Source organism: Eimeria acervulina, genomic scaffold (genome assembly GCF_000499425.1).
Source record: "Eimeria acervulina Houghton genomic scaffold, Eah_scaff5, whole genome shotgun sequence".
Classification (NCBI taxonomy): domain Eukaryota; phylum Apicomplexa; class Conoidasida; order Eucoccidiorida; family Eimeriidae; genus Eimeria; species Eimeria acervulina.
In genome coordinates this window covers 187,226-198,299 of record NW_013549763.1, presented here as the reverse complement: position 1 = coordinate 198,299, position 11,074 = coordinate 187,226, and the positions used below count along the sequence as shown (strand labels likewise).

Below are 11,074 nucleotides of genomic sequence, written 5' to 3'. Positions count from 1 at the left end.
TCAACCCTCCTCTACGCCTCCCCGTAAAACCAGCGAATTTGGAGACGCCGGAAGCCGCCGCCGATGACGCAGCGCATAGCCAGGGGCCTGAAAGCAGCAGCAGCAGCAGCAGCAGCAGCAATAGCAGCAGCGGCAATTGTAACAAAAGTAGCAGCACATAAAACAAACAAAGGAGACAGAGCGAGTGCCAGAAGGAGACGAAGGAGACAACTAGAATCGGAGGAGAGAACAAAGGAGACAGAGCACGAGCCAAACAGAGACAAAAGGAGACAGAGGAGGAGACAAAAGGAGACAGAGACAAAAGGAGACAGTCTCTGTGTCTGCTTACCGCTGATCTTTCTTCTGTACTGGCTCTAATAGATGCGGCTTTCTTCGGCTCAGCCCAAGGGGGCCCTTGCAGCTGCAGCAGCTGTCTCTTTCTGTTATACACCCCAACTGCTGCCCCTTGCTTCACAGCAGCAAACAAAGGCACCCCTAGTGTATCTCCTGTCTCCTTTTTATTTAAACTGTCTCCTCGCGCCAGCAGCAAACGCCGCCGCACCCACAGGCGGCAGTCTTCTGTAACATCCTTTATAGCGTGGGCTGAGACTGTCATCACCTGGCTGCTGCAGCTCCTGCTGCTGCTGCTGCTGCTGTTGCTGCTGCTGCTGCTGTCGCGGGGGCTGGCCTTCGCCAGCAGACTCGGGGGGCCCCCAGGGTCTGCGAGGAGGGGCCCCCAAGTCGAGGCAAACCATTCCTCCTCGAGAGACTGCCGTCTCCGCAGCAAAAGAGCAGAAAACAGTGGTGCATGCGAAGCATTTGAATCCTCCTCTGCCTGCTGCTGCTGCTGCTGCTGCTGCTGTTGCTGCTGCTCTTGTCGATGCTGCTGCAAGGCGTCCAGGGCCAGGCAGCACGCTGTGTAGTACCCGTACACTTGAATTGGAAAGCTACGACGTGCGGGGGCTTCCGCTGCTGCAGCATCTGCTGTCTTGCTGCTGTTGCTGCTGCTGCTGTTGCTGCTGCTGCTGCTGCTTTGGTCCACCTGCTGCTCAGCAGCCAGAAGCTGTTGCTCTTGACTCCCTTCACCCTCCTGCTTCCCCTCGACCTGGTGCTTTTGCTGCTGTTGCTGCTGTTGTTGCTGCTCTTGCTGCTCCTGCTGCTGCTTCTGCACAACAGAAGCAGCAGGAGGGCCGGGCAGCTGCACTGTCCAAGCTGTAGCGGAGATCGAGACGGCTTCATGCGGAGACAGTTTGCGCTCCACAGCCCTCAGCGTCTCCATCCCTGCAGCAGCAGCAGCAACAGCAACAGCAGCAGCAGCAATAGCAGCAAAGACCATAGCAGCAGCTGCTGCTGCTGCAGCAACAGCAGCCTCCCAGCGAATGAATGAGGCCTTGAGGTATGTATATACGCTGCACTTTAACCTGAGCTGTATGCACACAATTGGGGTGTATATACAGCCGAGTGCAGCAGCACTCACCGTAGACCCGCAGCAGGAAATGCTGCGCCAGCTTCTCTCTCTCGCTTCTCCCCACAGTTGCTGCTGCAATAAGAAGAGGTTCTTCTGATAGGCTGTCTGCAGCAGCCTCAGTGCTAAGACTGTCACTTGCATGCTCCCCTGCTTCGCTGCTGCTGCTGCTGCTGCAGCTGCTGCTGCAGGTGCTGCCGCTGTCAGCCCACTGCACATCGAAGGCGCCTTTGTCCCTGGCCATGCGGAGCTGCTTCTTCCACTCCTGCTGCTGCTGCTGTTGCTGCTGCTGTTGCTGTTGCTGTTGCTGCTGCTCGTCCGCTGCATGTTGCCCATCTCGGCCTCTCTTCTGTGGTGCTGCTCCGGTGCTGCGAGCAGCAGCAGTGCTGCAGCATTTCTTCTTCAGCAGCAACTCTTGCATGTGCTTCTCCAGAAGCGGCTGCGGCACCTTCTGGGGATCGAGATACACGTGGCGGTGCTGCTGCCGCAGCAACTCGAAGGCGTCTTGCAGAGGCCCCGCTGAAGCCCCGCTGCTGCTGCTGCTGCTGCTGCTGTTGTTGCTGTTAGGCGAGCTGTTACCTGCCACATGCTGCTGCAGCAAGCGACAAATGATGCAAAACGGCTTCGAATCCGCCGCGTCAGAGCCTGCTGCTGCTGCTGCTGTTGCTCCTTTTGCTGCTGCTGCTGCTGCGGTGCCGTCTGCTGCGTCTGCAGCAGCTGCTGCAGCAGCTGCCTCATTCTCTAACTGCTGCTGCCAATGAGGCTGGAACACGGAGAGGATCCGATCCCAGCAACACTGGACAGGAGGCGACAGCAGCAGCTGTGCGGCTTCGCACTGGTGCAACGCCTGAAGAGCGCAGCAGCAGCAGCAACAGCAGCAGCAGAAAGACACACAAATAACGACACACGATAGATACTCCCCTGCAGCAAAGGAACAGCCAGGAGGAGCACAAGACTAGATGCAGCAGCAGCAACCCGCAGCAGCAACCCACAGCAGCAGCAACCAGCAGCAGCAGCAACCAGCAGCAGCAGCAACCAGCAGCAGCAGCAACCAGCAGCAGCAGCATTTACCTTTGCACAGACAGCAGAGAGACTGAGCGAAAACTCCATAGGCAGACTGCGAAAATTAGGCCCCCCAGTTGTCTCCTCTGTGAGGGCCTCCTGTCTCAATATGTCTCTTTGCAGCTCCTCTTTAAATGCTGCTGTTGTTGCTGGTGCTGCTGCAGTTGCTGCTGTTGCTGTTGCTGCTGCAGCGCCAGATGCTGCCTCCGTTACCACCGCTGCCAGACCCTCACGTGCTGTTGCTGCTGCTGAATCGACGGCCGATGCACCCAGCGGCAGCTGCTGCTCGCGCTGCTGCAGGTCCTGCTGCTGCTGCTGCACGTCTTGCTGCTGCTGCTGCTGCTGCTGCACCTCTTGCTGCTGCTGCTGCTGCTGCACGTCCTGCTGCTGGTTAGGAGATATGTCGCGAGTTGTTAGGCATGCGGTGTCTACCGCTGCCTCGAGGCCCTTTGTGCTGCTCTTGAAGCCTAAACTCTCCTCCTCCTCCAACGCCCGACGGAGAGGAGGAGGAGCAGCAGCAGCAGCAGAAGCAGCAGCTCCGTCTGCTGCAGCCCCAGCTGCCGCATCTGCTGCAGAGGGACCAACCCCCTCTTCAGCAGCAGACGGAGACGCTTCCGCCTGAGTTGCTGCAGCAGTAGTTGCTGCAGCAGGAGTTTCTGCAGCAGCAGGGGTATCTGCTGCTGCAGGAGTTTCTGCTGCAGCAGGAGTTGCAGCAGCAGCTGCAGCAACTTCTGCCTCTTGTTCGCCAGCAGCTGAAGAAACATCTTCAGCAGCTGCGGCTGCTGCAGGCACAGCAGCAAGTGATTCTTCAGCAGACTCGGCAACAGCAGCAGCAGGTTTAGCAGCTGCTGCTTCCGACTCAGCAGATATCTGCTGGGGAGACAGAGAAGCATCATCGGGTTGGGGCTTGGTGTCCTTGCTGACAGCAGCAGCAGCAGCAGCAGCAGCAGCAGGTGCAGCTGCTTGCTGCTTGACTGGTTGTTTGCTGCTTTCCTGTTCTTGCTGCTGCTGCTGCTGGCGTTGCTGCTGCTGCTGCTGCTGGTGGTGGTCTACCCTAAGGAGACTCTCTAGCAGGGGCTCAGGCGGCAGCTCTGCTGCTGCTCTGAGGAGGCGAGACAGCTCGCAGAAGAGGAAGCCGCTGTCTCTCTGCCACTCGCTGACCCCTAAACCTAAACTTAACCCCCGTCCAACTGTCTCCTCTGCTGCAGGAGACAGACAAGCAGCAAGACAAGACCCCAAAGGGCTTGGGGCAGCACCAGCACCTGCTGCTGCTCCTGCTCCACCTGCTGCTGCTGCTGCTGCTGCTGCTGCACCACCAACACCAGCAGACTGCACAGGGAAATGAGGCAGCTTAAAAGCAGCCTGCAGCAGCGGCTTCAAACCGGAGAGTGAATGACGTGTCAAGGCTGCAGCAGCAACGTCTTGCTGCTCGTCTGGCTGCAGTGCAGCAGCAGCAGCAGCAGCTGCTGCTGCTGCTGCTGCTCCTCCTTCTTCCCCGTCTAAAGAAGGAGACTCTTCAAGGGCCCCTTTAACCAAACCTCCGCCCCCCATATCACCACGCTGGGGGCCCCCGAGGCCCCTGTGGGAGCCAGCAGCAGCAGCAGCAGCAGCTGCTGCTGCTGCTGCGATATCTTCATGCGCATGCTGCTGCTGCTGCTGTTGATGACTGTCCTCGCTGTCTAAAGTGCTAGACGGCTGCTGTTGCTGCTGCTGCTGCAGCAAATTCACTATCCGGCTGAGCAGCTTCGCCCTCTGCTGCCGCAGCGAGTCCCCCCCCTGCTGCTGCTGCTGCTGCTGCTTGTGCTGCTCAAGCTGCTGCTGTTGTTGCTGCTGTTGCTGCTGCTGCGGGAGCTCCTGCAAGCCGCTCTCCTGCTGTCGGTGTTGCGACAAGATCTGCAGAAGGCGGCCCTGCTGCCGCTGCTGCTGGGAGAGGAAGTTGATTAGCCGCTGCTGCAGCGATTGCTGCGGCTTTTCTCTATCTGCTGCTGGAGGTGCAGCAACAGGAGCAGCAGCAACAGGAGCATCTGCCCCTCTTAGAGGCAGCAGCAATTGCTGCTGATGCCGCAGCACCTGGATGCAATCTAAGAGATGCTGCACAGCCTCACCCTCGCGCTGCAGCAGGGGGCGCTGTTGCTGTTGCTGCTGCAGGAGCTGCTGCTGCTGCTGCTGCTGCTGCTGCAGATCGCTTGTCTGCTTCATTCTTTCCAGTTGCTGCAGGCGCTGCCGAAGCAGCTTAATAGGTTCTTGATTCACCGGAGTCCTACCTACAGGGTGGGGGGCTGCAGCAGCAGCAGCAGCAGCTGCCGCTGCTGCTGCTTCCTCCGGAAGGCGACGCGCTGCCTCTTCCACTGCCCCTAACTGCCGCTGCTGCGGGTGCTGCTGCTGCACCTGCTGCTGCTGAACGCTGGGGCCAGCAGCAGCCTGCGACACGGAAACCCCCAAGAGCCGCTGTATTTGCATGAGGGTTTCGGTGGGCAGGGCGGCGGTTTGCTGCTGCTGCTGCTGCAGTAGCTGCTGCGGCTGGTGCAGCTGTGCTTGCTGCCTTTGCTGTTGCAGCTGCTGGTTTTGGAGCTGCTGCAACTGTTGCTGCAGCTGCTGCTGCAGCTGTTGTTGCTGCAGCTGCTGTTGCTGCTGCGCCGCAGCTGCATTCTGAAGTGCGGCGTTGTGGTCGGCTGCTGCTTGCTGTTGCTGCTGATCTCCCGTCAGCTGCAGCAAGAGCTGCTGCAGCAGCTGCTGCTGCAGGTGGGGCGTGGGCGTCCTGTTCTTTGCATGGGCCTCTGGCAGCAGCAGCGAGGGTTGTTGATCGAGGGGGTTGGCTCTCAGCTGCTGCTGCTGCTGCTGCTGCTGTTGCTGTTGCTGTTGCTGTTGTTGCTGCTGCTGCTGAGGATCAGCCTGAGATCCCGAAATAACGCGCATGTTGCAGCATATTGGTAGGCGGCCTGGGCCCCCCTGCAGCACTCATACCTTGAGGGCCCCCCTCTAGGGTTGCTGCTGCAGCAGCAGAAGGTGGGGAGTATAGAGAAGAAGATGAAGACACAACAACTAAAAAACAAAGATTAAGCTGTATGCAGCGTCAATACAAAGCAAGAGCCTTTGTAAGAAAGAGAGGCAAACTATTACTACACGCTGCAGGAGAAGACACACCTGCTGCTGCAGTGTATAGACAGCTGGGCTGCTGCTGTCTGGTGGCTAGCTATATACACCAGCTAAAATATACACAAATGCTTCAAACTGAACAGAAGGAGAAACAACGGGAGCAGCGGAGTGGACGCAGGTCGGCTGCTGCTGCTGCTGCTGCTGCTGCCTGAGACGGTGGTGTTGCGGCTTGTGCTGCTGCTGCTGCTGCTGCTGCTGCTGCTGCTCGTTGGGGGTACGTAGGGCGCGGTGTCTGAGGTCTAGGGACTTCGGGTAAGATTCCAGTTATGTTTGCTTGCAAATTTCAGCTGCTTTGCTGCTGCACAAACATATGCATGCTCTTTCTTTCGAGCTGGCTGCAGCAGCAGCAGCAGCAGCAGCAGCACCGAGCAACAACTGCTGCAGCCACCTCGGCCGCCCCGCTGGGTGGCGGAGCTGTGTTTATTAAGGAGCCTGCATGCTCTTAGCCCGCTTAATTGATCTCTTGCAAAGAAATGCAGCAATTAATAGATTTAAATCAACAACAACAGAATTAAACAACAAATTATAAGCTAAACAAACCCCGAAATAATGTTATTAGAAGCAACTCACCATGTGGAAGGAGGCCTAGCTGTATAAACCCTCTCTATAACATCTGCAATAAATAGCAGTTGTTTGCCTCATAAATTTGAAAACATACAAATAAAAAGCTCATTTATAACTAAATAAAAATAATATCTAAGCAGACACGGGCCTCACCCCGATGAATAAACGTAGGGGGCCCCCTAATCTAAAAGGAGTCTACCGATAGTATTAGAGGCAAAATAATATTTTTAAAAAAAAGAAATGCAAACAAATTTGAATTAAAAATCATCATCTCGACTCTCTTCCTCAGATACTCGCGGCACAACGGCCCAAAGGCCTAGTGCTGGAGGAGGCTATATATATATATAATATATATATATATATATATATATAATATATATATATTATATAGCGTATATAGCGTATATGGCGTATATATATACGCTCCTCCAGAACTATCATATACACATGTATATATATAAATATGTATACATATATGCATATATATATGCATATACATATATATGCATATATATATGCATATATATATATGCATATATATATATATATGCATATATATATATATATATATATATTGCAATGCACTTCGTTGCAGCTAGTGCTGCAAGGCAAGCACGGGCAAAGCCGTTTCTGTATTAGTGTTGTCAGCAGTAACAAACTAAGTAAAGACATTGATTTTTTTAAGGTTTTTTACTGCATATAAAAGAATATGCTTCTACTATAGACACCTCAAATAGCCTTTTAATGAAGCATGCATAAAATAATGCATAAATAAACTGAATTGTAGATAGACAGCCAGAGCTTAAGCCTCGCTGATAAGTGTTTTCTAGCTTAGATGAGAGCAGTCAAGACAGATGCAGCAGGGTAAATACACCTAAAATAATAATTATAGATGCAGATTATTGCTGCTAAAGTCTCTAGGCATTCTACTTACACCTGCACAAACTCTTGCCGCTTGTGAAGATAGGGGTAGAACTGTCTTGAGGCGCTTCTATCACAACTTAGAGATGATTGATGCATGCATTTTGCATGCATTTAACTCGGCTACTGATGGCTAAGTCATTAACTAACAATTGTTTATTTTATTACTGCGTGCATTATGCATGCATGCGGAGGCACCCTTCATATAGCAACATAGAGACTGGGAGAGTCAGCTGTTTTTTTCATAAACTCTATTGTTAAATGTTTTGACTCTTCTGAAGATAAAAAGCGGTAATTATCTGAAGTCGAAGGCTTATATCTCATCACTTCTTGCTGCAACTTTAGCTGCAGCGCAGCTGCAGATGCAAACAGGCTCAAACCCTCTTTGCCTCCTAAGTGCTGATTGAATTCACTATTAGACTTCTCTTTACGAGATACTGATACTTATCGATTGAGGGCTTTACTGATAGCTTCTCATCCTCAGCTGGGGAGCTATAGGAGCAGCACACTGCTTTCTACAGAAGGCTGCTTCCTCGTCTTCTTGCTGATAAATAAATGTGCGTCTCGGCGAATGCCTTAAGGCTTTCATACTCTAAAAACGCATTCAAGAAAGTGATAGCCTAATAAAGAAGATGCTAATAACAAATAGCAGTAGCTCTTAGGTTCCCGCCTTAAGAGAAGCAAGAAATACGTATATTTTAACCTAGCATTGCTACACCCACAATATTCAGACTGTGAAAAATGAAGGAGACAGACTTTATTTATTCATTTGTTTATTTATTTATTGTTTTCTTGACGAATGAGAAGCAGATACTGCGCTTAATACAGTGCAACAAGCTGCCTAGCACTTTGCCTCCTTCTCTCCTGACGTCCTATTCTAATAAAAAATGTATAAGTCATCGACAGTGTTTTAAGGTGAATAACAAACTGCCTTTGCTATATGCACTTCGCCTTAAAGGCCGTGCAGCATTATTTTTCAGGAAGCAAAGTTGTAGGGGTAAGGCTCTGCACGCATTAAACCCCACCCTCTCCTTGCACCCCTTTCCCAGCGCTGTTAATAGTAATATGAGCCCTCGATCTTAGCTAAGGCCATTTTGAGCTGCATTTCATTCATAATATTCGAGAAGCCCCCGAAGTAATCGAGCTCCCATGCAGTATTCTAGCTTATTAAATACAAGTGTGTAGAGCTGTTGGTTAAAGTAATTTCCCCTTTATAAGCTGAGGCATTCTTTGCTGTCTATCCACATGTAAGCCTAACTTAAGCCCGCTTTGCTGCAAAGCCCTACACTCTTAAACGCATTATTAAGCACTCTCTTGGCCGTCAGTAGCCACTGTATGCATGCAGATAGGCATGCATGCACCAACTTGATAGAGTGTGCTACAGTATACTCGAACTAAGTAGTTATTTTGTGCTGTCTCCCCCTGTAGAGCGAGTATGACTGAAGCGGCAAATCCAACTAAAATAATAACTTTAAAAAATAATTACTTTGAGACTCTTCAGCCCTCTTCTACAGTAAGAAGAGAGCTGTTCTAATATAATATCAAGCTCTTTGCCCCTGTTATGTGTTGCTGGGCCCTTGGCTGTATAAACAGAGACCCTCGACCGACCGAGAATAAGTACTTTATCTTTATTTATTTCCTGTTATAAATTTTAAAAGTATTTTTTGTCTGCGTTTCTGAAAGAATGCACTGCAGCGCCGCAACCAACATACACCAGGGCTGTCTGTTAGTTTCTGCGTTCATGTCTTGGGTTTGTTGCTGCGAGACCCTAAATTAAGAGGTAATTAAAACAATAATAATACAATTTAAAGATAAAGGAAGTGCAGCAAAACGCGCAAGGAAAGCCTTACATCAGCGATCTGCGGCGACACCGAATTGAAGGGGGCCCACCACAGCTTGCCCGTCGCGCGGCCTCTGCAGCAAAACCCTAAACCCTAAACCCTAAACCCTAAACCCTAAAACCCTGAAGCCAGACCCCGAATTTGTTTCAGCGTTTCAGCACTCTATTTTACTGCTACCACGACCGTCTCCGCTTGTTTCCTCCGAGTGTACTGGGGCCTCTGTAGAGCTCTAGCGCCCACAACAAGGACGGGGGCTCCTCTGTCTACAGCTTTCTAAAAGCAACATAAGAGTAAGGCAGTAGGTCTGCAGCATTGCTGCTGCACTTTCTTCTCCGTGTTCGGGTGGCTCAGCCCCCTCCTACTTTGCCCCTTGCCCTTCAAACCAACGCTCCGGCTCCAGCTGCTGCTGCTGTTGCTGCTGTTGCTGTTGCTGCTGTTGTTTCTGCAGCAACGTTTTTTACCTCTACTGAGGGGCTGCATGACTCCTGGGGCTTAGGAGAGGTTTACTCAAGCCCTGTTTATCACGAGTCTGGACACTGACGCAGCGCTTTGGGGACATCACCGATATAGGGGCTCCTTGACAGCAGCAGCAGCAGCAGCAGCAGCAGCGGCTGCAGCAGCAGAGGAGGGGAAGGAGACAGTTATTTTTGCGGAGCATCGGAGGCACTGAGCGCTGGCAGAGGGACGGCGGTGGCTGTGGGCACTGTCTCCTCAGCAGCGGGTTTGTTTAACTTGGGGCATAAGGGGGCGGCAGCTACCACCGTAACTTTAAGGCTAGTAGTATTCTTCTGTCTCCTTACACGCTGTACTCTTTGGAGGAGAGGGGAGTGAGAAGCGTGTAGGGGAGACCGAAGGGGCCGCCCTTCTGGGGTGTCTGTACACCTGGCGCGCAACTCTGACTGTGCGCAGTTATCTGCGTAAGTTTTGCGGGTTTATCTTTGTTGAAGGAATGTCTGTTTGGTGCGGCTTGAGAGAAGAAGCCTCAGGAGAGCCCTTAATTGGAGGGTGTTGTGTACGTACATCAGCGAGTAGTAGTGGCTCTGGTATACAGACAGACAGCAGCATCTCTGAGTTAAGCAAGGAGAATATTAATACGAGAGCTCTGCGGAGCTGCTGCCCTTCAGCATTAGAGCTGTTTCTTCATGGGGCGCCTTTACGCTGTGTTGAGGCTGTCGCACGCTGTCTTGATGTTTGCTCATTCTTAAATCTTTTATCTCTTAACTCATCGCTCTTAAGCCTCTGCTACACCCCAGCCCTTCTCCCTTGCTGGACTCACTTTGCACTTCATCAGCGCATCCTTAGGCACGGCGAGAATGTGTTGCTGCCGCTTGTCTCTCCCACCTGCTCGCCGCGACTAACCAGCAGCAGCAGCAGCAGCAGCAGCAGCAGCAGCGGTGGGGGTGGGGGCCGCAAGGGGGCTCAGGAGGAGACAGGGCAGGTGAGCTCGTGGCAGACATTTAATAGGAGGCTCCCTCAAGTTAGCCGCCCTGATTTACTGCGTATTGGGAGCTTGAACTGGAACTGGAGAAGCAGAAGGTTTGCAACAGAACAGAGACACATTGTCCCCTTTTCTGAGGCTCTAGATAAGGCCTTTGTACTCCCAGCTCCTCCGCTTGTCTCCTCCTGCAGCAGCTACACAGTTGCGCCAGATGCACCCCTCAGCCTACAGCCCTGGCCCTCTGTGGGGCGCCCCGCTAGCTTTCAGGTTAGGGGGGGATCGCACCAATTCTGTGGGGCCGCTGCTGAGGGCTCGCCGCTCCTGCTGGTACTCCCTAGTGGCCGCGTGTTCGTAGTGCATGCAGCAGCAGCAGCAGCAGCAGCAACAGCACCGCCAAGGGCACTCCCCAGGCTCAGCTGCGTAGAAGCAAAATTACCTGTTCTGCCTCTTACAATACCAAGAAATGCAGCACCTTTGATTCAATTCGGTGCATTTGCCCCTAAAGGATGGCTGCTGGGAGAGGACGACCTGAGCCCGCAGCAGCAGCGGCAGCAGCAGCAGCAGGCTCAGTCCTTTGCAGCTGCAGCTGCAGCTGCAGCTGCAGGCGCCTCTGTCGGGGGCCCCTCATCGGGGCCCCGCCTGCCACAG

General features: G+C 52.7%; 2 protein-coding genes across 2 annotated transcripts in view; one reads left to right on the top strand and one right to left on the bottom strand.

The window, feature by feature from the left end:
• On the bottom strand, window positions 1-5,422 carry EAH_00001740 (hypothetical protein, conserved; the record flags this gene model as incomplete). Its single annotated transcript, XM_013395256.1, has 4 exons — window positions 1-87; window positions 329-1,260; window positions 1,457-2,291; window positions 2,516-5,422. 4 exons carry the CDS (start codon window positions 5,420-5,422, stop codon window positions 1-3), a joined length of 4,761 nt encoding a protein of 1,586 aa, XP_013250710.1.
• Window positions 5,423-10,637: 5,215 nt separating this feature from the next.
• Window positions 10,638-11,074, top strand: part of EAH_00001730 (hypothetical protein, conserved) — a gene marked incomplete at both ends in the record, with an annotated part of 5,556 nt that continues 5,119 nt past the window's right edge. The window contains one exon of the mRNA XM_013395255.1: window positions 10,638-10,693. Within this exon, the coding sequence (XP_013250709.1) occupies window positions 10,638-10,693 (56 nt within the window). The remainder of the gene's footprint in view (window positions 10,694-11,074) is intronic.